A 25,561-nucleotide genomic window follows, 5' to 3' on the forward strand; every position below is an offset into this window, starting at 1 on the left:
CTGAGCTGGGCACCCAAACTAGGCTGCAAATGACCACCTATGTAGTGGTATTTCTGAAGGGCAAAAAGGCCTGAATGCTTCAGAAACCACTCACCCCTTCACTCCTGAATTAAAAGTCAATCCAGAAATTACATAGGCTTGATACTCTTAAATTACAAATGTGCTAGAAGTGAGACTCTGAGATCTCAGCAGTCATTAAATATCCACATGCATGATGAGTTTGAGAGCAGGTGTTGAAAGAAAGATGTTGGGAGGAAGAAGTGGCAGGAAAAGGTGTTGACACCAGGGTAAAGAGATGCAGGGAAAAGAACAGAGAGGCTGGGAGTAGAGCAAGAAACGAAATCCAAACTCAATCTGTGGCACAAATTTGGTGAAGGCCAATCTTTAGTCTTCCAGCTGAGTACATGGGTATCAGAAATACCTGAGCACCAATTAATATTGCTTTTGCCCTGTGTTCTCCACAGATTTACTGAAACAGATACCTTCATAGAAACCTTTATCCTGTGGGTCTATCTCCTGGAACCAGACTGTAACATCATCCATATGAGTAACAATGTGCTGGAGGTGCCTGAATTCAATGGCCTGTCCCAAGCGATTGATAAAAATCTGCTCAGATTCGATTATGATAGGATGGCTAGCCTGGAATGTACGGTCAGCCTGGACACTGCGAGAACACGGCTGCCAGCCCATGGCCAGATGGTTCTCGGGGAGCCTCGACCAGAAGAACCTCGTGGAGATCAGCCACACAGTTTTTTCCCAGAGTCCCGTATGATGTCTTTTAATGCCTTTCTGGGTATTACCAAAACTGACAAAAATATCCATGCATGCTCACCTTCCACCATGATGAAGAGTTCTAGTTAACTAGTCATTTTAGCTGGCTGAACAGTGTCAGTTAGTGGTTAAGAGCACAGACTTTACAATCAGAAAGACCTGGTTTTGAGAACTTCGTCTGTTCTCTATTTTCTGTGTAATTTTAGTTATTAACCTGTCTAAGCCTCTCTAAAATGAGAAAGGAAAATAGCTGCCCTGTAGGGTTGGGTAAGGATAAGAGTAAATGAGGTTATACATACACACAGTACTTAACACAGTGTCTGGCTCACAGTAGGTACTCATTAATTGTCAGCTGTTATTAGTAATAGCAACAGTAGTAGTTGGTGCATTTATGGAGTATTATTGGATTATGAGCAAATTTGAAGTAAAGCTAGTGGGTAGCAGTGATAGACGAAATTAGGAAGAGTTTATGGGTAACATTCCTTCTGCGATTCACTCAATCAACCTATTTTGGGCACCTCCTGTTCTCTCTAGAAACTATGAGAAGCCAAGAAATATAAGGGATAATCATAGCAATAGTAGTAATACTTTGAATTTGGACAGAATGACAGTTAACGGCACATTTGTTCTGTTTTGTACGTCTGAGAAATGAGACTCCAAAAAAAAAAAATGTGGGTGGCTGGGCATGGTGGCTCACACCTATAATCCCAGTACTTTGGGAGGCTGAGGAAGGAAGACTGCTTGAGGCCAGGGTTTCAAGACCAGTCTGGGCAACCTGGCAAGACCTCATCTGTACAATTTTTTTTTTTAATTTGAAAGTGGCTTATGAGTATTATATACTAAACAAGAGTGGAAATACAGTTGGTTAGAGATGTGAAGACTGTTGGAGAGACAATTATGGTTTTCAGTGAGAAAGAGCATGTTGGTTCAGGTGGTCAAAGAATGTTTAAGGGAAGGCTTAGTAAAAAGACCAGGTGGACCTGGAAGGATACGCAGGATTTGAGTGTGTGATAGCCACATGGGGAGGGGATTTCAGTGAGTAGACAGCCTAGTAGAGATTGTATGATAGAGACATGGAAGCTGATTCTGTAAAGGAAAGACTGGAGCTAGACTGTGGAAGGCCTGCAGTGAGTCACTGGTCTATTTGTCAGAGATGTTCAAGCCTCAGACAACACATTTTATAATTTTTTCTCTCAGTTTAACTTTTGGTGGGTGAGGGCATGATGAGACAACTGGTCAACCATTTTTCAGTAAAGGAAACTACAAGCTTTCAGAATAATGACAACCCACTCAGTGAATGATTGGAGGGTACATGAGTGTTCTTGAGGCAGTGAGAGGGAATAAGTATTCATGGGACAGAGTACTGGTTTCTAAATTTTACAATTGTTATGTTTAAGTGACTCTCTTAATCCAGTGCTGTACATTCTAGAACTGAGAGCAAAACTGAAGTGTCCAGGTGGAATCTGTACCCCAGGATTAAAGAAAATAGGAAGCCTCAAAGTGAGCTGCGAGGAGTTCCTGCTGATGGGCCTTCGTTATCAGCATCTGGATCCCCCTTCACCCAACACTGATTATATCTCCATCCAACTGGACCTCACAGATACCAGGAGTAAAATTGTGTACAAGGTAGAGTTTGGGGTTATGTGTGGGTGCCCCCAGGATTCACGGTAAGAGAGCCAGTTACACAGGGTTACTCATGCTGGCCCCCATGCCAGGGAGAGTTCCTGTGCTTTTGGGGGTAAAACTGCCAGCGACTCATTGGAACTGCAGGCTTGTTGGTTCTGCTAGTAAGTGCTTAAAACAGTAGCTTTTGTATAAAATTTGCCTTCTCTGGTTCTCTTCTAGGTCCACCATCAGTACGGCAACTTGGGAAGAACTGGGGCTAGTTATGTGCTAACCTTCTTCCTCCTTTACTTCCAATACTCTTCAGCTTGTCATTTGACCTTCTCTTTGATGCTTCCTTTTGTCCTTCTTGAAATCAGGGGGTCCACTCTGCAAGGTCACAGGAAACTAGGGGGGGAGGAGAATCTCAGTCCCATGGTTATGTTTGTCACAGATTTGTCACTCTTCCAGGCTTTGGGATGAAGGGCTGGCTCATCAAGGAGACAGGCTCCCAAAGACCTCCTGCGTCTTCCAATCTCTTTTAATTCTCTTGTTTTTCTCCTATTGATCTCTATATATTGAAATAATGACAGAAAGTGGATTCCATTTATTTGAAATATTTAACATGCAGTGCTGCTGATTCATGAACTCTATAATTTGTTTATTGGGGAAACTGGGGAAACTGCACCTGCTGAAACAGCTGAGATTTTTTTTTTTTTTTGAGACGGAGTCTCGCTCTGTCGCCCAGGCTGGAGTGCAGTAGTGCGATAATGTCGGCTCACTGCAAGCTCTGCCTCCCAAGTTCACGCCACTCTCCTGCCTCAGCCTCCCGAGTAGCCGGGACTACAGGTGCCTGCCACCACGCCCGGCCAATTTTTTGTATTTTTAGTAGAGACGGGGTTTCACCGTGTTTGCCAGGATGGTCTCAATCTCCTGACCTCGTGATCCACCTGCCTCAGCCTCCCAAAGTGAAACAGCTGAGATTTTGTGCTGAGGAAAGATGATCCAAGATGATGTTTGGAAATACTTCTATCTTTCACAATCTGGCTTCTCACTGGGATTTCTCCTAAGGGGCCCAGTCAAATATTGAACATTATTACCCCAAGGAATTGATATGACAAGGAATCATAAAGAAATGATAAAACAAAATCATAGAATTAAGATCTGGAAAAAAACTGTGAGGCAGACTAGTCAAATTGATCAGGTAAATCACTTGGGTAGCTTTTCAAGGATAAATTTCTGAGTCCAAATAATAGTTAAGAGCATGGACACTGGGCCCAGATTGCCTGGGTTCAAACGTCCACTTAACTAACTGTGTGACTTTTGGTCTCATTTTCTTCAACTTAAAGTGGGTTTCTATACCTATTTCTTAGAGTAACTGAGAGGATTAAATGATAAATACTTATTATGTGTTTGACATAAAACCTGGCACATAGTAGCACTATGCATATTGCTGGTTTTAAAAGTCACCCAGTAAAAAACTCATTAGCCAGGTTTGCAAAACCAGGCTGGGTTTAGCTCAAGCTTCCTATTTTATAGTGGTGGCCCCGAGAAGTGACATACCTTGTGCATACAGACCTAAACACTAGGTCTATAGACAACTAATAGATGTTTTCTGTTTGTTTTAACACAAAACTCCTTTCACTTTTAATGATTTATTGTATCCATTGAAAAAAATTGGAGCCATTTTTCTTTTTGATCAAATTTTCTCATTTTTTTCTTACTATATTGAACACGGCTTTATTTGTTTATATTTTAAAATCTGTTTTATTGGGAGTTTATCCCTTTACCTTCTTGCTTTGTTTATCATTAACCTATTCCATAGCTTATTTGGCATGTCATAAAACAGATTCATTTATGAATATAAAAGTAATAGGCTCACTGCAGAGAATATTAAAAAAACACAGAAAGCAAGATAAGAAGAAAATAAATATAGCTGTATTTTTACCATTTTTACATACACACACATGTGCATGAGTGCATGCCAGAGTTGGTTTTGTTTTATGGAATCGCATTTATACTATATGTGAAGTTTTGTATCTTGTTCTTTTGTTATTTTTATGGTTGTACAGTCAATTCTCATCAAGTGACCAAATGACCCTTCACTCATAATTTCTTCTAGATTTTTAAAGGTCTTCTTCCTTACATTTGCCTTTTTAATCTACCTCAAATAAAATTTTATTATATGATGAAATCTAAGGAACAGTTTTTTCCAAATAGCCCAAATTTTCAACACTATTCATTGAACAATTAACTTGTTTCCCATTGATTTTAGATGATCTTCTATTGTATATAAGGATATAACGTATACAATTTCAAGGCTAGCTCTTTTATTTCTTAGATTTACCTACTTATTCTTTGTCAGTCTCATATTATTCTAAACATAATAGGCCTATAATTTTCTTACAGGCAAGTTCTTCCTTATCACTTCTCTTCAAAATTTTCATGGCCGTTATCACCTAGACTTAGTTCCAAATAAATATAATTAAATCATTTATGTTAGTTTAAAAAAAAGCCCCTAAGGATTTTTATCAGTATCCAATTAGAACTGTAAATTATTTGGGGAAAATTAGAATAACGGAACATTTACAATATTAAGTCTTTCCATCCAGAAATGAAGTATCTCACTTCATTGAACAAAGGTTCTTTTATAGGTTTCTATAAAGTTCATAGTTTCCTTCATGTAAGGTGAGCATACTTATTAAGTCCAGTCCTAGGCACTTTGTTTTTGTGAACCTATGGTGAATAGAATATTTTTCTCCTGTTATATCTTCTCAATGGTTATTGATGATAAACAGAAAAGCTATTTTTGGAATAATTTTCTTTTATCTGGCTTCTTTCCTGAATTCAATTATTTTAAGAAGTTCTCAATTCTTTGGGCTTTTAAAGACCATAATTATATCTTTCACTAATGATGATAATTTTGTTCTTTCTTTTCCTGTAATTATTCTTCTTATTTTTGCTCTATTCCCCACTGGTTTGAGAAGAACAATATTAAATATAATGTTATTTATAAGAATCTTTGTCTTATATTTTTTACTTTTATCAACTGCCCACATTGAATTCATCTTTGAAATTATGTGGTCTCTCTGCTTTTTCCATTAATGATCAATTTGTATCACCCTTTTCCTTTTAATCTTTCTATGTAATTTTAAGTGCCTTTCTTGTAAGGTACATATAATTGGACATTTTTGTTGAATTTCAGACTATTTGTCTTGAATAAGGAATAAACTTTATATTTGTGGTAGTAATAGATACACTTTTTTCTATCATGTTTTATGCTTTCTTGCTAATTAAAAAAATTTGTCTTGCAAAATAAATGATTTTTTTCTTTGCCTTTATCTTATTTGACAATTCCTTATCACATTTGATGTTTTATTTGGACTTAATTCTAAACTTAAAAATATTCTTAAGCCTATATTTGTAATATGTACGGTGAAAAAATGAAGTGAGCTCTCTTGGCTCCTTCCTATGTATGATGATAACTGATCCAATTGATCCTTTCTCCTGGCAATTGCTTTGTTTATATAATTTGCAATTTCAGTTCTAGCATATGATTGTTATACTTTATTACAAGCAGTAAGCTCTTTCATCATTTGTATCCACTTTATTAACATGTTTAAAATAACATACTTATTTAGACTTGACTCTAGACTCAATTGGTCTTAGCATTAAGCACCAGTCCTTCTAAATCACAATTTACCCCTCTTGAGTTTTCTAATTATGCATCTTCAAATAATACTTCTTCCCAGTGACACACAAAGATTAGATACTCTAAACCCTGGGACATCTCAGTATATCGTTCACCTGCCTTAATCAACCATGCAGTGGGAAGGGAAGGGGTTGATTGTCTTCTCCTCTGTTCCTCTCTTGCAATTCTCTTTTCTCTGGGCATTGCTGGTTAGTTTCTTAATTTTCAGGCTGCTGGCAGGGGTGGTTTCGGGGAATGGGAGAGAGGGATCTCATTTGATCAGGCATTGATGACATATGATTTCATGCTCTCTGAGCCTGGTAGATGTCTCAAGCTGCATCTTTGTCTTAGGGACAAATTTATGGTTTCTCTGGAGAGTCCCATTCATTGATCTATCACTCATAGCTCTCTTAAGAGGATTATTTCTAACCTGAGTCATCACTTGCAATTTCTCCTGCAGCTCCTAGGATTTGATTCTATCTCCAGCATTTTCCTACTGGATTTTTGTCCTCTCAAGAGTGCGCTCTGAAGTTCAGGGTCCAGGAGATCCCAGACCAGCCCTCTGCCCACTAGGCCCATAACTGGAAACATTTATATGTCCCTTGTTGCCACAAGCAAGAACAGACTGATTTTGGCACAGCCATCATTTTTTTTGCTTCCAGCCAGTTAGCTTCCTCAGATATGAGCCCTGCGTCAGCTCTCTGTGTGTGTTTCAACTGCAAGAAACACATTTTAAGGGACAGGAGATATGGCATTGCTCTGCTCTTCCTGCTCCGTGCCAATGTTTGGTGTTGAAGGTCAGGAAAGTGACTGAACACAACACAGCAAAGCACTCCTCTCTCCTAATCGATCTTTTTCTTACCTTTCTCAATCTTTTTATATTCTTATATGGGCAAGAAAGTTCTGGAGTCTGGAATTAGTTCCAGACAACTTGCTTTGTAAATTCTGCATATTTTACTACCTGTCTTACATTCAGTTGCACATCTAATCTCTTTTATTGGAACTTTAGCATTCTGTTATACACAGATTACAACTCCTAGCCCAATGGCAAGTGTTCAGCAGTATGGGACTAATGTAAATTTGATAACTGAGCCTGGTTCTCTCAGCAATGGGCTAGATCAAATCCTGTGAGAACTAGCATCTACAGCTATGAGGATTCTTTTCTTTTCTTTACAAAGTCTCACTCTCTTGCCCAGGCTGAAGTGCTGTGGCATGATCATAGCTCACCATAACTTCAAACTCCTGGGCTCAAGTGACCTTCCTGCTTCAGCCACTCGAGTAATTGGCTATAGGTGTGCACCACCATGCCTGTCTAATTTTATTATTTTTACTTTTTTTGTAGAGATAGGGTCTCGTTCTGTTGCCTAGGCTGGTCTCAAACTCCTGGCATCAAGCAATCCTCCCACCTCGGCCTCCCAGAGTGCTGGGATTGCAGGCGTGAGCTACCACACCTCACCCTGTGAGGATTCTTTCTGCCCATAGCACTTGTTGAGATCTTAGATCTTGTGGCACAATTTCATGCTTTCTTTGGAGGGTCTCTTGCTCATAGTGCTCTCATTTTGGGGGGATGCATGCCTAGCCTCAGTGGCCACTTGCAATCCCCAATGCCCAACCCTTGCTTGAAGATCCAGGGTCTTAGCTAGCTGGACAACCAAGCAACTATTCTTCATTTGCATGAGAACGAAATCATAAAGACATATTTCCTTCATTCTTCTCCTGCCCCCTTTAAAACTACATGACAGGAGGTGAGGAAGGCGGCTGGAGGAGGTTGTTGGTGAGTGCCAGATTGCTAAGTGCCTACTTTGGCTACTTCATTTGTCCTCACTTAATTCTTGGGAGTCTAGTATTAATATTTTCATTTACAGCTGGAAAGAAAATGAGACTGAAGAGTTAAGTAACTTGTCTAAAATCACACAAATTAAAAGTGTTGGAGATAGAGTGATAAACACAGTTCCTTCTGATGCCAAAGTAGGTGCTCCCTTCTTCACCTGGCTGCATGTAAGAGTCACCAGGGAGCTCGAGAAATACTGGTTTTCTGTTCCCCTTTTTGGAACAATTAAACAAGAACCTCTGGAGATGGATCCTAGGTACCAGCATGTGTTTAAAGCTCCCCAGGTGATTCCAATATGCAGCCAGGCTTCAGGTCACTGCTAGACGCTAGGCTGTGGCTGTATTAAATATTATGCTATTAGCCCTGTATGATATCACCTCATTCATATTATTTCCTCCTTTATATTTTCTCTATCCTTCAAAAGTCAGAGAGTGCGTGGCTGCCTGTCTATATCAGAGCTGGAATTCCGAATCAGATTCCAAAGGCTGCATTCATGGCCATGTTTATTCTGGAAGTGGATCAGTTCATCCTGACCTCCTTGACTACATCAGTTCTGGACTGTGAAGAAGATGAGACCCCTAAACCCTTGCTGGTGTTCAACATTACTAAAGCCCCGCTCCAGGGCTACGTGACTCACCTGTTGGATCACACCAGACCAATCTCCTCATTCACCTGGAAAGATCTCAGTGACATGCAGATCGCCTATCAGCCACCAAACAGCAGCCATTCTGAGAGGAGACATGATGAGGTAAGAAGGAGAGACAAAGCTTCCAGCCTAGTTAGAAGTCACAGGGTTATTTAAGAACCCCCTACCCTAAACCCTCAGGTTCCTTTGTACATTCATTGCCTCAGAAAAGAATCAATCACTGTAAATCAGGATGCAAACTAACTGCCCAGAGGAGCCAGGCAGGTGGGGTCAATGAGCAAACCCCACTGAGGGGCACTGTGGCAAACTGAAGAAAGAGCCATCCCATCAGGAAGCAGCTGCCACTCAGCTCATGCCCACCGCTGCCCTGCAAGGATACAAGTGTGCCCACTGTTGCTGTAGCACTCATGTGCCAAGAGAAATTGGAAAATGATACATTTTTGGTAAAATGCTTAAATTCTTGAATATAGAAAACAATTAAAAATTGTAGTGAAACGTATTGTGCTAGCTACCAAATATTTCTGAGGGCCACATTTGACCCAGGGCTCACCAGTTTGAGAACTGCAGCAGCCTTCGACAGCCTTCCTGAATCACAGAGACCACTGAAGTTAGAGATGACTTTTGTTTACAATTCTTTTATTTTTAACAAAATTTTTTGGGTGTGTTTAAGTTCTGGGGTACATGTGCAGGATGTGCAGGTGTGTTACATAGGTAAACATGTCCATGGTGGTTTGCTGTACCTATCAACCCATCACCCAGGTAGTAAGCCCAGCATGCATTAGCTATTTTTTCTGATGTCCTCTCTCCCTCCACCCCCAACCCCGACAGGCCCCAGTGTGTGTTGTTCACCCAAAATATGGAACACTTTATGAATTTGTGTCATCCTTGTGCAGGGGCTATGCTAATCTTCTCTGTATCATTCCAATTTTAGTATATGTGCTGCCAAGGTGAGCACACAATTCTTTTATTAATAAATTCTTTTATTCTTTTTTTTTGTGAGAGCTTTTTATGGGAATCCTTAATTTTAATTAATAACACAGACTCAGGATAGGACATTCCGTAGTCTTATTTGATAACTAATTTCACAATGAAACACAGTCCATCAGGAAGGTCCTACTTCTATCTAATTTCCTTTTGCTGCAGGTTCCACCTCTCTCCTCTGTTTTGTAGTTAGTGGGAGGGGAGGACAGCTGGTTAAAGTCTTCCACATAATAATGCTTCACATGCTTAAAGAACTACCAGCAACTTGATTCAAACAGGGTGGAAATTGTAAACGAGCAGACTGATATAGACTTGAGTTCAGGTTTATTAAGGAAAATGAGTGTCCCTGGGGTTATCTCTATTGTAATTTCGGCATTTTCAGCATGTAGCCTCAAGGGAAGACAAAGGACTTCAGGCTGTAAATGCTATGCTTTGCCTTCTGCTTTTATTTCCCCCTTTTCATCATAGTCTGTGGCCCCCCATGCCTTCCCTGTTAGGAAGTAATTTCTCATTGCACATCCAATCTTAGAGCACTGCTTTTCTGGCTGCTTCCTGTGTGTAGTTTCTGGCATTGTATAATGTACTCTTAAAGCAGAACCTGTGCGAATGTGTGATTTTTTTCGTTAGACAGTAACTCTCAGTTTTTTCCGTGGAGATCACACAGTTTTCAGGTTGTGTGGACTGGAAGCCCTGGGCCAGGGGCCCAACCGAATGCATTACCCCTCCAAAAAAGACACCTCCTGCCCATGTAGTTTCCTGTTCAGTCTGTTGCTTTGGCAGCCTTGAATCAGTTTCTTTTGTTATTTAGTGTTTGCTGATATAGTGCTGTTTGATTATTTCTCTTATCCTCTCCCATGGACCACATGTTCTTCAAAAGTAGGGAGTATGCCTTGCATTTCTGTGTTATACCTCATTCTTCTCTGTCAACATCTGGTGCAATACACACACAGCACATAATAAAGATCAAAACTTATCACGCAGCCCCTACTTACTTATTAGTTATGAATTTCATGAAAGCAAATAAAGTTGAGATATTTAAAAATATGTCTAGTGAAATACATGTCTCTAGATCAGGGTTTCTTGATAGTAGCAGTATGACAATTGCCATTTTGTATCAGATAATTCTTTGTTTGGGAGGTTGTCCTGTGTACGGTAGGATGTTAGTATCCCGGCCTCTACCCACTCGATGACAATAGCATTTTCCCACACACCGACTTCTGAAAATAGAAATGCCTCCAGACATTCCCAAAAGTCCTCTAGGGGGACAACATCACCCCTAGTTGAAAACCACTTCTCTAGATCCTCCACCTTTGAGAAAGATTTAAGTGACTGAATGTGGGAAGGAGTTGGTCTCCTAAGCAAGTGCAGAGACACTTCTCCAGCATATTACCAATTTTAGATTAATAAATTCTTTTATGTAGAAGAAAATTTAAAAATACTGTTAAAGTAAGGAACAAGATCTAGAACCCAAAAAAGTCAAATCAGGTTGTCTAAATGAGATGTGGGAACCGCAGAAATGTGAATCCCCACAGAAAACTGAATCCTCTGTGTGTGGGTATAACCCAGAATTAATGCTACTTTACCCTGTAATGCTTCAGTGTATGGCTCCTTTGCCTCTGTTTGTTTACAGGTAGAATTGGAGGTATACGACTTCTTCTTTGAAAGGAGTGCACCTATGACAGTCCACATCTCCATCAGAACAGCAGATACAAATGCCCCCCGTGTATCCTGGAATACAGGTAAAGCTCAATATAAGGCATAGAGCAACATAGCCCTGAAGGGAATACAAGAAAGTAGATGGGTCAGGAAAGAAAGGTAGTTTTATTCCTATGTCATACATGTGGCAACTGAAACCCAGACAGATTAAGGGCATCACATAGTAGCTTTCGTGGTTGTTTTTTTATTCCTCCTGGCAGCGTGAGAAATTTAAATCCAGGATTTCTGTGTCCTGAGGCCAAGTTCTTTCCTCTGCCGGAGATAAGACAAAGGGACACTTTTCAACTGAATGAAGCAAAAAACTGACTATTTGTGATATTGAGGTGTAGTGGGACTGAAATCTCCAACTCAAATTGTTCCAAGGGATTGGAGAAAGGTTTAGCTTTTATAATCTATAGTCTATTTTTATGTTGGGCTGCATGGAAACTAAAATATGTAAATAAGAGCTTTAACTGCTTTAAAATATGGCTTTCTATGCCTCTCAATTCTGAGTGGACTTATGTGATATATATATATGTTGATCAGATGTAAATGTGGAATGTAAATGGAGATCTTTTCCTTCTCACTGATCCCATCAATACCATTTGAAACATACTTATAAGCAGTGGTGGTAGATAGTATTAAGGAAAAAATATCTGTGTCTGATTTAAATCCTCAGGTGGCAGCTTAAACAAGCTGCCTCATGTGTGTGTACACATAGATATGTGTTTGTATGTGTGTGAGTTTCAGCAGAGATAGAGAACATCAGGTGAGCAGCCTTGATTTATAATTCTGGCTATACATCCTACTGTACTTCTGTCAAGGGGGTAATGAGAGAAAAGATGGAATCAGTAACCTAAAGTTTAGGAATAATCACATGTTGCATGGGCTCCTGCCTGAGTGTAGAGATGGAATAGTCTGTACGTGTATGTGTGATCGGTGACACCCAGGTTTGCTCAATGTCATTTTGGCTGCTTCGAACATCAGAATCCTTTTTAAAATAAATGTTTGCTTATTATAAACTTGATCTGTGCCATCGTTGAAATTTGGAGAATACATCTAAAATTATTATTTCACCGTGAAGATATAACCAATGTTAATATTTTGCTGTATATATTTCTAGGCTTCTCGATTGTTCCTCTGCTGTGCTCCATGATGCCTTGTCCTATGCACTCCTGGCTTCCAAACCCTTATTGCCAGTCACAGAGATTCTTCTTATGCACTTCTGTCCATTTCTCCTCCCTCCCACCCTCCCTTCCTTCCTTCCTTCCGTCCTTCCTTCCTTCCTTCCTTCCTTCCTTCTTTTTCTCTCTCCCTCTCCTTTATATATGTATTAGCCCAATTTCCCTAGAAAACAGACCCCGAGGCAGATCAGATGTAATAACCCTATACTAAAAGCAAGAGTAAGGGGAGAAGCAAATAAAAAGCCATGGCTGAGCTGGTGTCACAGCTTTACAATAAGATAAAGCAGATTGCTCTGCGGTGTTGATGTCTCCAGGGAGAAGATGCAACTGCTGTGTCTGGTAAGAGTTGGAAGTGGGGTTGGGAAAAGGTCAACAATGTATTAATGGTCAGTTATTTCCCATCTCCTGTCTTTAATGGGTTAAAGTTTACTTCACTGGCTGTTAACTCCCCACATGCCCAGATTGTGTTATCTGGCCCCTCTTAGCCATTGCACACACTTCCTTGGTCCCCTGGTGCTGGGCCTGATCAGCCACAAGGTTGGTCCTGCCGCCACTAGAGGGCAGTGGAGGTAGCCGGCTGCATCAGAAGATGAGGCAGTGGTGGCAGGAGGGCTTTACAATTTTGGAGACTGGGAACCCTCATGGGGCGGCTGCAGCTAGAGAACAGTCAGTTAGTCGAGGCCGGGATGGCAGGTGAAGCTGGCAGATGTGAGAGAAGCATAAGTCCAGCAGCACGCTACCTTGCAATTCGACCAGCTTGCTCTGCTCCCTTTCAGGATTATCTGTAATCTGTTGTAATATTGGAGTTAATAGTACTAAAAATAAAAATAGTACTAAAAATAAAAGCACATTCCAGTTTCTTGAAAAGCTTTTATAGATGCAATATTCAGATGGTTTCATGAGTGGAAATTCATTCATCTTTTCTTAAGCAGGCACGTTGGCATGTCATAGAACTTGCCAATACCCTTTTCTTATCTTTTTTTTAAAAATTTTAAGTTCTGGGGTATATGTGCTGAACGTGTAGGTTTGTTACATAGGTATACATGTGCCATGGTGGTTTGCTGCATCTATCAACCTGTCATCTAGGTTTTAAGCCCCTCATGCATTAGATATTTGTCCTAATGCTCTTTCTCCCCTTTCCCCTCTACCCCCGAACAGGCTCTGGTGTGTGATGTTCCCCTCCCTCTGTCCATGTGTTCTCATTGTTCAGCTCCCACTTATGAGTGAGAACATGTGGTGTTTGGTTTTCTGTTCCTGTGTTAGTTTGCTGAGGATGATGGTTTCCAGTTTCATCCATGTCCCTGCAAAGGGCATGAACTCATTATTTTTTATGGCTGCATAGTATTCCATGGTGTATATGTGCCACATTTTCTTTATCCAGTCTATCATACCAACACCCTTTTCTCCTTTCTTTCATAGGTCTGAGTCTCCTTGAGGGGCAGTCTCGAGCCATCACTTGGGAACAGTTTCAGATTGTCGACAATGACGACATTGGTGCTGTCCGGCTAGTCACCGTTGGTGGCCTGCAGCATGGATGGCTGACTTTAAGAGGTGAATGATCCAACTTGGTAACCTAGCAAAGAATCCAAAAGTATTTTCTTCAAAAGTAGATGTATTTAACAGATATATGTAGCATCTCTTGGGCCCAATTTCTCAATGAAATTGTCAAATGCAGAAAATCTGGAGATCTTGAAACCATTGACTTTTGTGTTCAAATGCTCAGATCAATGTCTAACCATTTATGAATGGTACCTTGTACGTGGCTCATTGTTTAAACCTCAGTTTTGCTTTCTGGATGCCATGCATGGCTTCTTGTAAGTATACTCCTTAACTAGTTATTTTTTTTTTCCTGTTGGAGGACAGAATGTTTTTTATTTCTCTGCTTCAAAGAAGTATATTGAAAAATTAGGCCGAGCGCGGTGGCTCACGCCTGTAATCCCAACATTTTGGGAGGCCAAGGTGGGTGGATCACCTGAGGTCAGGAGTTCAAGACCAGCCTGACCAATATGGTAAAACTCCGTCTCTACTGAAAATACAAAAATTAGCCGGGCATGGTGGTGGGCGCCTGTAGTCCCAACTACTCGGGAGGCTGAGACATGAGAATTGCTTGAACCTGGGCGGCAGAGGTTGCAGTGAGCCAAGATCATGCCACTGCACTCCAGCCTGGGTGACAAAGCAAGATTCCATCTCAAAAAAAAAAGAAAAGAAAAAAGAAAAAGAAAAATTAATGCTTAATTAATACTTTAGTAATAATGATGTTATGCTATTAGTAGTAGTTGTCATGGTTTAAAAGAAATAAATTTATAATTCTATGGGATGATAGTTAACAAGGTAATAATCTAATAAAAGTAATATTTACACTTTATGATAAAATAAGTCATTCCTTATAATGAACTCAGAGGATTTAATTCAATTATCTTCTTAGTTTCCCTAACTGTAAAGCAGAAAGATAACTCTCACCATCATTTGTGAGCAGGGAATTCTGGAATCAAAAACAAAATAATAAATGTATTATAAATCCTCCTGCTTAATCCCAGGACAGTGGGAGGCCAGTTTAAATCTGGGTATACCAGTCAGGTTGGGTGTAGGAGAAATCCAAGCGTAGTGGCTTGAAAATTAGTTATTTTCTTCATGTCTTTGAGGCTTGAAGACCCAGAAGGAACAATGAAAGAAGTCATGATCTAAGTTTGCTGTATCTAACAAGTTTTCCTAGGAGCACAATACAACAATTTCCACTTAGATTTCTTTATCAAACTATGTCACATACAACTCCTCAGTGCAAGCAAGTCGCGAAGCCTGACTATTTTTAAATGACCGTATTGCTATGCCAAATACAACTAGGATTCTGGTAGTGAGGAAGAAGCATAAAGTGGCTCTTGGTCAAGAAAGTGTTAAATCGTTTATTCCTCTAAGGTCTTTAACACAGCCACGTGGTGTGAAGAGAATAATGGGGTGCACCTGCCGTTAAGAATTGTAAGTCTCTGGCCGGGCACAGTGGCTCACACCTGTAATCCCAGCACTTTGGGAGGCCGAGACGGGCAGATCACTTGAGGTCAGGAGTTCAAGACCAGCCTGGCCGACATGGTGAAACCCCCATCTCTACTAAAAACATAAAAACAGCCTGGCATGGTGGTGCGTGCCTGTAGCCCCAGCTACTCAGGAGGCTGAGGCAAGAGAATCGTTTGAACCCGGGAGGTGGAGGTTGCAGTGAGCTGAGATCACGCCACTGCACTCCAGCCTGGGTGACAGAGGGAGACTCCGTCTAAAGAAAAAAAAAAAAAGGAAGAGTTGTAAGTATCTGGAGAAAACAAAGCAATGTTTATTAATACTACAGAAATGAAATGGAGAGTGGGAGACCATAATGCATTGATGGTCTGGGTTCAGAGGAGATACAAAATAGTATGATCATTTATTAAGCTTTACTTTGTGACAGATACTGTACAAAGCATTCTGTATACTTTAACTTGTTATCTCATATCAACTTTATGATATTAGATACTATTATTATTCCCATTTTACAAATGGGTAACCTGAGACTTAGAACAACTGATTTATCTAAGGTTGCACACCTAGAAAATGGCAGAACTGGGATTTGAACCCAGACTGTTAGATATTAGAGCTCTAGCTCTTGGTCTTTGAGCCAGTAATTTTCAAATAGGCTTGATAACACTGGTTGTTGCCTCCCTCCCACCCACCCCTGAATTTCTGATTCAGCAGGTCCAGGGTAAGGCTTGAGAATTTGCATTTCTAAAACTTTCCAGATGGTACTGAGGCTGCTGGTTTGAGACCACTCCTCTAAGAACTGCTGCCATGTAAGATGGTAGCAATTAGCTGAAGAATAACCAACATTTATTGTAGGCTTACTGTTGCTTAAGTTCTCTCATTCTTGCTGTGGATTATGAGGTAAGTATTTGTATTAGTAAGGGTTCCCTAGAGAAATTAAACCAACAGAATGTCTATCTATGTATGTATGTATGTATCTACCTACCTACCTACCTACCTACCTACCTATCTATCTATGAGGTGATTTATTCTGGGAATTGGCTTATGTAATTGTGGAGGCTGAGAGGTTTCTTGTTAGGCTGTTGGAGAACCAGGAAAGCCCAGGAAGTCATGGGTATTAGTCTGAAGGCCCAAGAACCAGGGAAGCTGATGGTGTAACCCAGTCCAAAGCCAAAGGCTTGAGAAGATGGGCAAGGGGAGTGGAGAGGGGTGAGTGGGGTAGGGAAGGTGGAGGGTGGAGGCACAAATGCGGGTGTTAGAGGATGGCTGGTTTATGTTCCAGAGTTCAAAGGCCCAAGAGCCAGGAGCTCCAGTGTCAGAGGAAAGAAAATGGAAGGAAGTCTCAGCTCCAGAAGAGACAGAGCATTCCCCTTTCCTCTTCCTTTTTGTTCTATTCAGTCTCTCAATGGATTGGATGATGCCTGCCCACAATGATGAGCGTGATCTTTTCTCAGTCTGCTGATTCGAATGCTAATCACTTCAAGAAACACTGCTTCACAGAACCACCCAGCAATAATATTTTACCAGTTGTCTGGGCATTCCTTAGCCCAGTTAAGTTGATGGAAAAAGTTAAAACCATCACAGTAGTATTATCCATGTTTTATAGATGAGTTTCAAAAATTAAATACCTTGCTCAAATCTGCACAACTGATAAATGTTGGAGCCAGTATTCAAAACTAGATATGTTGTCCCAGAACCCACTAACAATCTGTAGTTTTTCCAGGTGAGGGAAATACGGGCTGCACACTTTCCTTAGCAGCCTCTGCTGTATTGATGCTTTCCCTACAGCTGCTGCTTCTGCACTCCCTTGCTCAATCTGCTCCATCTCTGCTCTCTCCCTCAGGGGGGAAAGGATTTCTCTTCACCGTGGCTGACCTCCAGGCTGGAGTTGTTCGCTATCATCATGATGACAGCGACTCCACCAAAGACTTCGTGGTCTTCCGGATATTTGATGGCCATCACAGCATCCGTCACAAATTCCCCATCAACGTCTTGCCCAAAGATGATAGTCCCCCGTTCCTCATAACCAATGTTGTGATTGAACTGGAGGAGGGGCAGACCATCCTGATCCAGGGATCCATGCTGCAAGCTTCAGATGTGGACGCCAGTGATGACTACATCTTCTTCAATATCACAAAGCCTCCACAGGCTGGGGAGATCATGAAGAAGCCAGGGCCAGGACTGATAGGTAAGTTCTGGGCAGTTAAGATCATTTGAATGGAATTCACTCTTCCATAGAGAACCTTCTATGCATCCTTCTGGGTTTGCCGAAATTGTGTCCGAGTTTGTGCTAAGGTGAACATCAAGTTTCTGAAGTAAGATAGTATTTTTATTCCCATTTCATAATGAGGAAGCCTGAGATTTAGGAAAGTTAATTTGATCTGTCCAAGGTTGTGCATCTACAGATTTCCAGAGCTAAGCCTCAAAGTAACCATTACACTATGAAAAATTAAGTCAGCCAAGCAAGGTGATAGAACAAATTAGTCTAAAAGGAGATTTTTTGACTATTCTAGATTATTGATAATTTCATGAATAACATTTGTTTACATTTTGTTAGAATCATTTTGTAACTACTTCTTAAAGTAGGTAGATCCGGAGTTTGACAAAATAGGGATCAAGTAAGTAGTTAGTGTTACTTTGTATATTTGAAATAAGAGTAATTTTCTTGAAAATATTTTTCTAATGCTAATTTTTCCATATATCAAGACAGATGTAGTGACTTTAGTTTTCCTGCTTTATTATTTATTGTTTTTCTGCTTTATTATTTATCTTTGATGAAAACATTTAATGCAGATTCCTTGGGTACATGTAATGTACTAGACAGATAAGACTTTTGAAGATAAGTCCAATATCATTGTCCCTCGATATTTGATAGGCTTGTACAAAAGTATGTGGTGTTTTATCGACCCAATAGGCTATCCTGTCCCTGGCTTCCTTCAGAGGGATTTGTTTAATGGAATCATTTATTATCGTCATTTTGGTGGAGAAATCTTTGAAGATTCTTTTCAATTTGTCCTGTGGGACAGCCATGAACCTCCAAATCTTTCAGTGCCACAGGTAAGAGACCGTTTCTGAACACTTTCCCAAAGTCTTGTGCACAGGTATCAGTTCTAGGAGATGTGGTTAGAAACCACACGAAAATAGGTTTCAAGGTTTAAAATTTGAAAAACAATCGATTAAACAAAATTAAGCAGATTTCTTTGCAATAGGACTACTCAAATGTTTCCTTTTTGAAAGAGTTTTATATATATCTATGTATTCAGTGTTTCAAGGTCATTTAACTATGGGACCCTTTTATGTAGAGCAACTCACAAAATTTGCTTGTCTCCCAACACTCAAGAAAACATTTATTTTATATGTGGTGATTAAATTATAGGCTCTAGAGTTAGGTTGCCTGAGTTTCCCTCTTGATCTTGACACTGACTGACTGGTCAACCCATGCTCCAGTTTCCTTGTCTGTAAAACAGATAATAATAGAACCTTCCTTTAGAGTTATTGTGAAGGTGAGATAATACATGTAAAGTACTGAGAACATTTTGGTTCATGGGAAACACTCAATAAATACATTAGCTATTATTTATTGTTGTCTTTAAAGATCTAAGAGTCTCTTCTACCACTAGAGGATATAATTTAAATGTGTAGAATGCAGAAATAAGTTTAAGCAAACATTGCCATATAGAAATTACAGAATGTGGAGTCAGGTAGTGTCTGGACAACTATAATAGAGTAGACTCCTTGAAAGGAGAGGCTGGTTGATAATAGAGATTTTAAAAAAGGACAGCTGAAATTAAGTAATCACCTACTGATATGGTTTGGCTGTGTCCCCACCCAAATCTCATCTTGAATTGTAACTCCCACAATTCCCACGTGTCATGGGAGGAACCCGGTGGGAGGTAATTGAATCATGGGGGTGGGTTTTTCCTGTGCTGTTCTCATGACAGTGAATAAGTCTCACGGGATCTGATGGTTTTAAAAACGGGTGGTCCCCTGTACAAGCTCGCGCGCTGTCTCTCTGCCTGCTGCCATCCATGTAAGATGAGACTTGATCCTTTTTGCCTTCTGCCATGATTGTGAGGCCTCCCCAGCCATGTGGAACTGTACATCCATTAAATCTCTTTCTTTTGTAAATTGCCCAGTCTCAGGTATGTCTTTATCAGCAGTGTGAGAACAGGCTAATAAACCTACTATGTACGTACATTTTGCTAGGCATTTAGTACCTATTATCTTGGAAGATAGCCTGTATATGGATCCAAGCAAATTTCCAACCTGTTCTTGAATGACTGCTTAAAGCAAGGGTCCTATTTGTCACATAATGCCTTCCCATAATGTCATAGACACTGACATTAGCTAATGCATAGATGATTGAGCTATTCATCTGTGTGCTAAGAAGAGTATAACAGAAGGAGATGATCAGGAAGAATGATTCCAGAGAGCTCAGAAATGGAAGGCAATAGGTAATCCCTATTAAGAAGGAATAGAGAATGAATGAGAAAACTCAGTTCATCTGCTCTTTGACTAACAGGTCAATTCCTTTTCAAATAACACCTCCCTCTTTTTATCAATGTATTATATGTCATTTCTAGATTAAGTTTTTGCTTGAAACCTTAGTTTATTTGATAGTTCAAAATGGTAACAGTTAATAGGATTTACTTCTAAGTCTTCTGTGTATCTATCCAATCTGAGTTATGTTTCTGACTAGGATACCGTATCACTTTTAGTAGCCTATAGGCCTTTTTAAAAATGAAAAATTCAGGACTTCTTTTTTCTTCTTTCGTTGTTATATATTTTATAAATCATGCTCTTCATATACACAAGTATAGATGTCAGATTTCTCTGTAATGAAAACTTTAGTGCAACATAATTATTTCTGAATCTGGGCAAATTGGTCAAACTAAACTCTGTAGATCTAGTTATAAGTTTATTCCCTGTGATGGATAGGTTTCTAAAGATGCTTATCATGTTTTTCTCTGCTTTCATCTTCTTAATTTATGTTAGAAAGAGAAAGAGAAGGGGACAGAGGGAGATCTACAAATTTGCTCTCTTCATTACCATATATCTTTGGCCCCTAAATATTTATCCAGCTCAGACGTGTGTCCTACCTCTCTTTCTGACATCTTTACATGTATGTATCATCAGCATTTTAAACTTATGACCAAAATACATTTAGCATGTGTCCCTAAAAACTTGCACAAAATAACTAGCTGGAATCTCTGAAGTCATGCCTGACTCCTTTCTCTAATGTCAGCACAACCAATCAGTCAGCAGGTTTACTAAATCTGCTTGATGAGTTTTTCTGATCTATCTCTACCTCCCCACCTCACTGCCATTGCTTCAGCTCCAACCTTCATCTTTTCTGGACTAGATTATCCTCAACCCCTCCCATGGCCTTTTACAAATAGAGGTGATTAACCAAATCCTTATAGTTGCGATAAATTAAAACTCATTAATATAGTAGCAGTATTCTTAGTGAAATTAATCTAGCATCTGTTTTCCCATTCTCCCTCTTCTGGTTGGTGATAACTTTGTCTTAGTCCCTCTCCAGACTATGGACTTGCTGTCAGCTCTAAAATTACCTATTCCAAGAATCCTCTGACGACCCCATTCCACAAACCCTCAGGCAGGATCAGCTTGTCCTTTTATATGCTCTGGCATCTGTTTACACATATCTTTGTTGAACTTTCTGTAAAGTAAGACCACTATTTCTTTTATTGGATCAATTCTGATCTCCTTGACGGTAGGGACCCGGAATTATTCATTTCAATGTTTCTAGACCTAGGTATCTGACTCATTGTAGACCCTTACAAACTGCTTATTGATCACCAAATGAATTCTGGTTCTTTCAACATTTACTAAAACTAGGAGGAAATAAGACCCAAACATTCACTAGGGACTAGGGAGGGAGTGAGATGGGGTGGTAATAAGTGTAAAGCTTTATTCAGAGTTTCTAGAAATAAGTGTGTGCATGCCAATGAAACAAGTATTGTGTGTGTGTATGTGTGTATGTGTGCTGGCAAGCATTTTTATATTTAAAGCTCCGATATCAGTGAAACTCCAATATTTGAGGAACTCAAATGATTACCTGGTCTGTTTGATGTTTACATTCTCAATTTGGACAAGTATTTAGTCATGTCCTACAAATAAAAATAGATTTAAAATATTCAACAAAATTCATAACTTTCAGCTGCTCAGCTAGAAGTCCAGATAAAATGATTACTTGATGGTAGCTTTTGTGATCAGAATATTCCATGGTTTTGTTTTATTTTGACATTGTAATGGAAGTACAGATGAGCAATGCCAATTTTGTCTACAGCAATGGCATTCAGAATACCCAGTTTGAAAATGATGAGAATTCCTTTTGAAATTGACACACACAGCAAAACTGAAATATGGTTAAGCTTTTTCTATGACATAAAAAAGGCTAGAACTTCAGCTCAGCCACCTACAAGCTGTGCTCCCTGGGGCAAATCATTTAACCCCTTTGGGGCTCAGGTTTTTTTCTCTGAACATTGGGAATAATGACCATGGCTATTATTAGTAAAGTGCTATCTGGATCACACAAGATAGCTAGTAGCACAGTGAGTACTCAGTTCTTAGTAGGTGCTCAATAAATTAATTCCCTGTCTCTATCCTTTCATGACTGTTGCCAAAGTTTACAGCATGTTTATCCATTATGAAGCATTTCAGTAATTAAAAATTAAATCCAGTTATCAAAATAAACACAATGGCAGTCATTTTTCTATTCTCCTGCAGTCTGTGTCATGATATTTTCCCCCCCAGTTACAGTGTTTCGCTAATCTACAAAGTTCAGAAATTCTCTGTGGGACCTCCCAGCCATAGTGTGGATCAGTGAGGCTCCACTTAATTGGAAAACTGGATTTAATAAGGAAACAATAGTTATTGTGCCTTCAAAGAGACCATTTTCCATGCTAATTTATTCTCCAATGTGTTCTTTGTGTAAGAAGAATGTACAGCATGCTTTTTTATACCCCTGTAATAATTCTTAGTGGGCACATTTGTGTGTGTGTGTGTATGTGTATGTGTGTGTGTGTGTGTGTGTGTGGTTTTAAGGAGTGGAGAGAGTTTAATATACAAGACGGGGCAAGAAGGAAGGGAGAAGACAGAAGGAAGAGGCTCCCCTGTACAGAGACAGAGTTGGGAATGGGGCTCTAAAGCTGAAAGAGGAGGTCCCCAAGTATGGTGGACACCAGCCAGGTATATATGCAGAGGCTGGAGGAGGTGGTGTCTGATTTGCATAGGGCTCAGGGAATAGGTTTGACCAGGCATGTCATTCACATAGCCCGCGAAAAAGCTGGTCCTCCCACCCTAGCCTTTTAATATGCAAATGTGGACACCCAGATTTCTACACATGTGGGGATATGTGGGGGTGGCCATGTTGCCAGGAGCATATGGGCCAAGGGCAAGAAGGCCAAGGGAATCGCCATGTTGGGTGGACTCAGTTTCTAATGGCCGGTATTTGCATATCAAAGGTTGCCCACCTGACTAAGAGCTGGGGCTTTACAAGAAACTTTTCTGGATATGCTTTAAAAGATGAAAACTACCCAAGGACCCCTTTTCCTCTCTATCTGCATAAAATAATTTCTTTTTCTTAATAACTCCTACCACATTCCTCCCTGTGGCAATATCACACTAACTGCAGTTAGGTGGTTTTGGGCGAAGACTCTTTCTGGCTACTTCCTACTTAAAAGGGGCGTTGAATGGGGAACAGCAGTTAGGGCTCCTCCTGGGATTGATTTAAGGGTCCTCGGAAGAATGGCATGTCTACATGTGGTTCAGTTTGCAGCACCATTTGGAGTTTGATTGCTTTTAGGCGAGAAGAAACAATTTGAGTCATAGTACTGAATATACAGCGTCCAAATATCAATTCAAGACATATAAGCAAGAGAGGGCTTAATAAAGGGGTTAACCAATTCCAGAAAGAAGACTGGAATTTATTAAAGAGGGATTGTAGCCGCCCTGGGCTGAAGCCGGCATTTTCCCTGAGCCTGTTAATAATTTTGATTTGATTTTTAAGTACCTGTAGATTTTCCTTTCCTTTACTAGGTGTTAATCCAAAAGCAGCATGTTTCATTTAAAAGTGCATCATTAAATCCAATAAAAAATCCTAGCAGACTTAGTGATAGTAAAACTGTTATGCTTTCTTTTTGTCAGTAACTATTATCCCGGTTATAAGGATAATAATTAAGCAAAATACTACAGCAATGAAAACTCTCTGTCCAATATTTTAGTTAGAAGGTGCTACCGTGTATAACCCTATTGCAAATAGTAGAGTGAGGACAGCAATTCCCACAAGTGTGGTGTGGTAGATAATTTCCATCTAAAATTTTACTTGCCAAGATATAGAATTCCCCTTTGGGGGTCTATGAAGTTCCTTGGTTTTATTTTCCCAAACGAAGAAAGCTCAGAGTTGTGGGCACCTTACTCACTTTTCATTACCTGGCAGAAGTTGCAAGATAATTGCCCAGAACTAGCATATTGATTCACATTTTGACGTCACCTGTCCCTTTTTTCTTTTTTCCAAGCTGCAGATCACCAGTTGATTCACAGGAATAAGCAGGGTTAGTCTAAAATGTAGGCAAAAAGCTTAAAAACAAGAGACTAGGATTTAATGACAAATGTATGATAAGTTTTGGAGCAAAATTTTTCTCTTCAGTCCTCATTTTTGGTAAAAAGTAATTATGAGTAAACTTTAGTCTTATAGTTGGCCTGATTATTTGCATAAAGTGCCGCAAGAATGGTTATTTTTACATAGGCCTTTTGGATTGGCTTTGATGAAACGCTGTTTCACAAGGAATTTCAGGTGAGACTTTTAAAGCAGAGCCCAGCCATGGGTTTGTATCCTCTAATACCTGTGAGTTGGGTGATCCTTTCCTCTTGAGGTCCCAAGATAAACTCATAGCTTCCAGACCTATTAGAAACTGACATTCTTCACTGACCACAGGTTAGGAACCCTGCGTGGGGACTGTATAGACAAGGTGGTAGGCCAGTTCTCCCTAAGGGGCTTTAATTGGCTGTACATGTCGAGCTTGATTCCTTAAAGGGAGACACACTCCTTCAGTCAAAGCCTTGATAAAATAACCAGTTTTCCAACTGTGTCCTGTTGACAAAGAAAAATTGATTCTTATTGCACTGATGCAAACAACTGTATTGCCATAAGAGTACTTACAGATAGTCTCCAAATTCTGGAGGAATGAGGCGGAGAAAAATGAACATGCTCCAAATTTTGTTTACAGGAGTATACCTTACTCAATTATTAAAGGCTGTAAATAGTTTAAAGTAAGTTTCCTTGACTCTGAAAAACTAAACAAGGATTAGCAATATTCCAAGCGAAAGTCAAAAAGTTTGCTTTAACTTTCTGAGTGCAGTCCACTTAGTTAAATTTTGTTTTGCTTGATATTTGTGAACATGTCAGTTTTTTAGGAGTCCTGTAGATTCTCCCTCTATTTCAGTGTTACAATCTTCAAAGCTATTAAAAACCTGCATTTGAGAACACCTGTTAAAGTCCTTAATATAGCTTGATTATAAACCATCTTTTGAGAAGGAACAATGCAAGACAACAATTGTCTGCGAATGGCAACATTCCCAGGATAGTTACAGTTAAAAACATGACTGGCAAAGAACTTTATTTATCTTCATGGTTTACAATAACTTTACCCTTAATTATGATTGATAGCATATACTTAGGCATTAGAATTTTAGAAAACCCATATAATTTTTGAACATATATTAGTGTTCACCAAAATATAACTTAAAAAAGATTGGACATCATTTTGGCAATCTCATGTGACTAAACATGTCAGATAATCCTGTTTACCTCTTTTCTGAATGTTTCAGGGGCCCTCTGAACCATTCAAAAAGCCAGGCATCAGGAAGGATAATTTCCAGATTGCCATAAATTATTTTGCCAAAATGATGACTCAAAAGGCAAAAACATTTTATTAGTCTTTACTATGACATGAAAATTCTGTTTAAAGCTAAATTTTACCCTTGCATTAGTTTATTTGTTCAAGTGAAACCTTATAGATTATTCCATTTTATCTTAATCAATTTGACCATGAGGTGAAATTTTTACAAACCTTTTGTAACCCTTTTACTAAAGGACAGAGTAGTGTCTTAAGACCTCCTTGCTATGCTTTTAT

At 39.6% G+C, this 25,561-nt stretch overlaps 1 protein-coding gene and 1 non-coding gene across 4 annotated transcripts in view; one reads left to right on the forward strand and one right to left on the reverse strand.

The window, feature by feature from the left end:
- Positions 1-25,561, forward strand: part of FREM1 (FRAS1 related extracellular matrix 1) — a 257,613-nt gene that overhangs the window by 131,808 nt on the left and 100,244 nt on the right. For all 3 annotated transcript variants that reach the window (XM_063696367.1, XM_055350801.2, XM_055350804.2), the window contains 7 exons: positions 465-766; positions 2,201-2,397; positions 8,320-8,643; positions 11,153-11,261; positions 13,821-13,952; positions 17,248-17,592; positions 18,319-18,461. In XM_063696367.1, the coding sequence (XP_063552437.1) occupies positions 465-766; positions 2,201-2,397; positions 8,320-8,643; positions 11,153-11,261; positions 13,821-13,952; positions 17,248-17,592; positions 18,319-18,461 (1,552 nt within the window). The remainder of the gene's footprint in view (positions 1-464; positions 767-2,200; positions 2,398-8,319; positions 8,644-11,152; positions 11,262-13,820; positions 13,953-17,247; positions 17,593-18,318; positions 18,462-25,561) is intronic.
- LOC115935948 (U6 spliceosomal RNA) lies at positions 9,392-9,496 on the reverse strand. Its single transcript, XR_004071531.1, has one exon. It is a non-coding gene; the product is annotated as a U6 spliceosomal RNA (small nuclear RNA).

Source organism: Gorilla gorilla, chromosome 13 (assembly GCF_029281585.2).
Source record: "Gorilla gorilla gorilla isolate KB3781 chromosome 13, NHGRI_mGorGor1-v2.1_pri, whole genome shotgun sequence".
In the NCBI taxonomy this organism is placed as follows: Eukaryota; Metazoa; Chordata; class Mammalia; order Primates; family Hominidae; genus Gorilla; species Gorilla gorilla.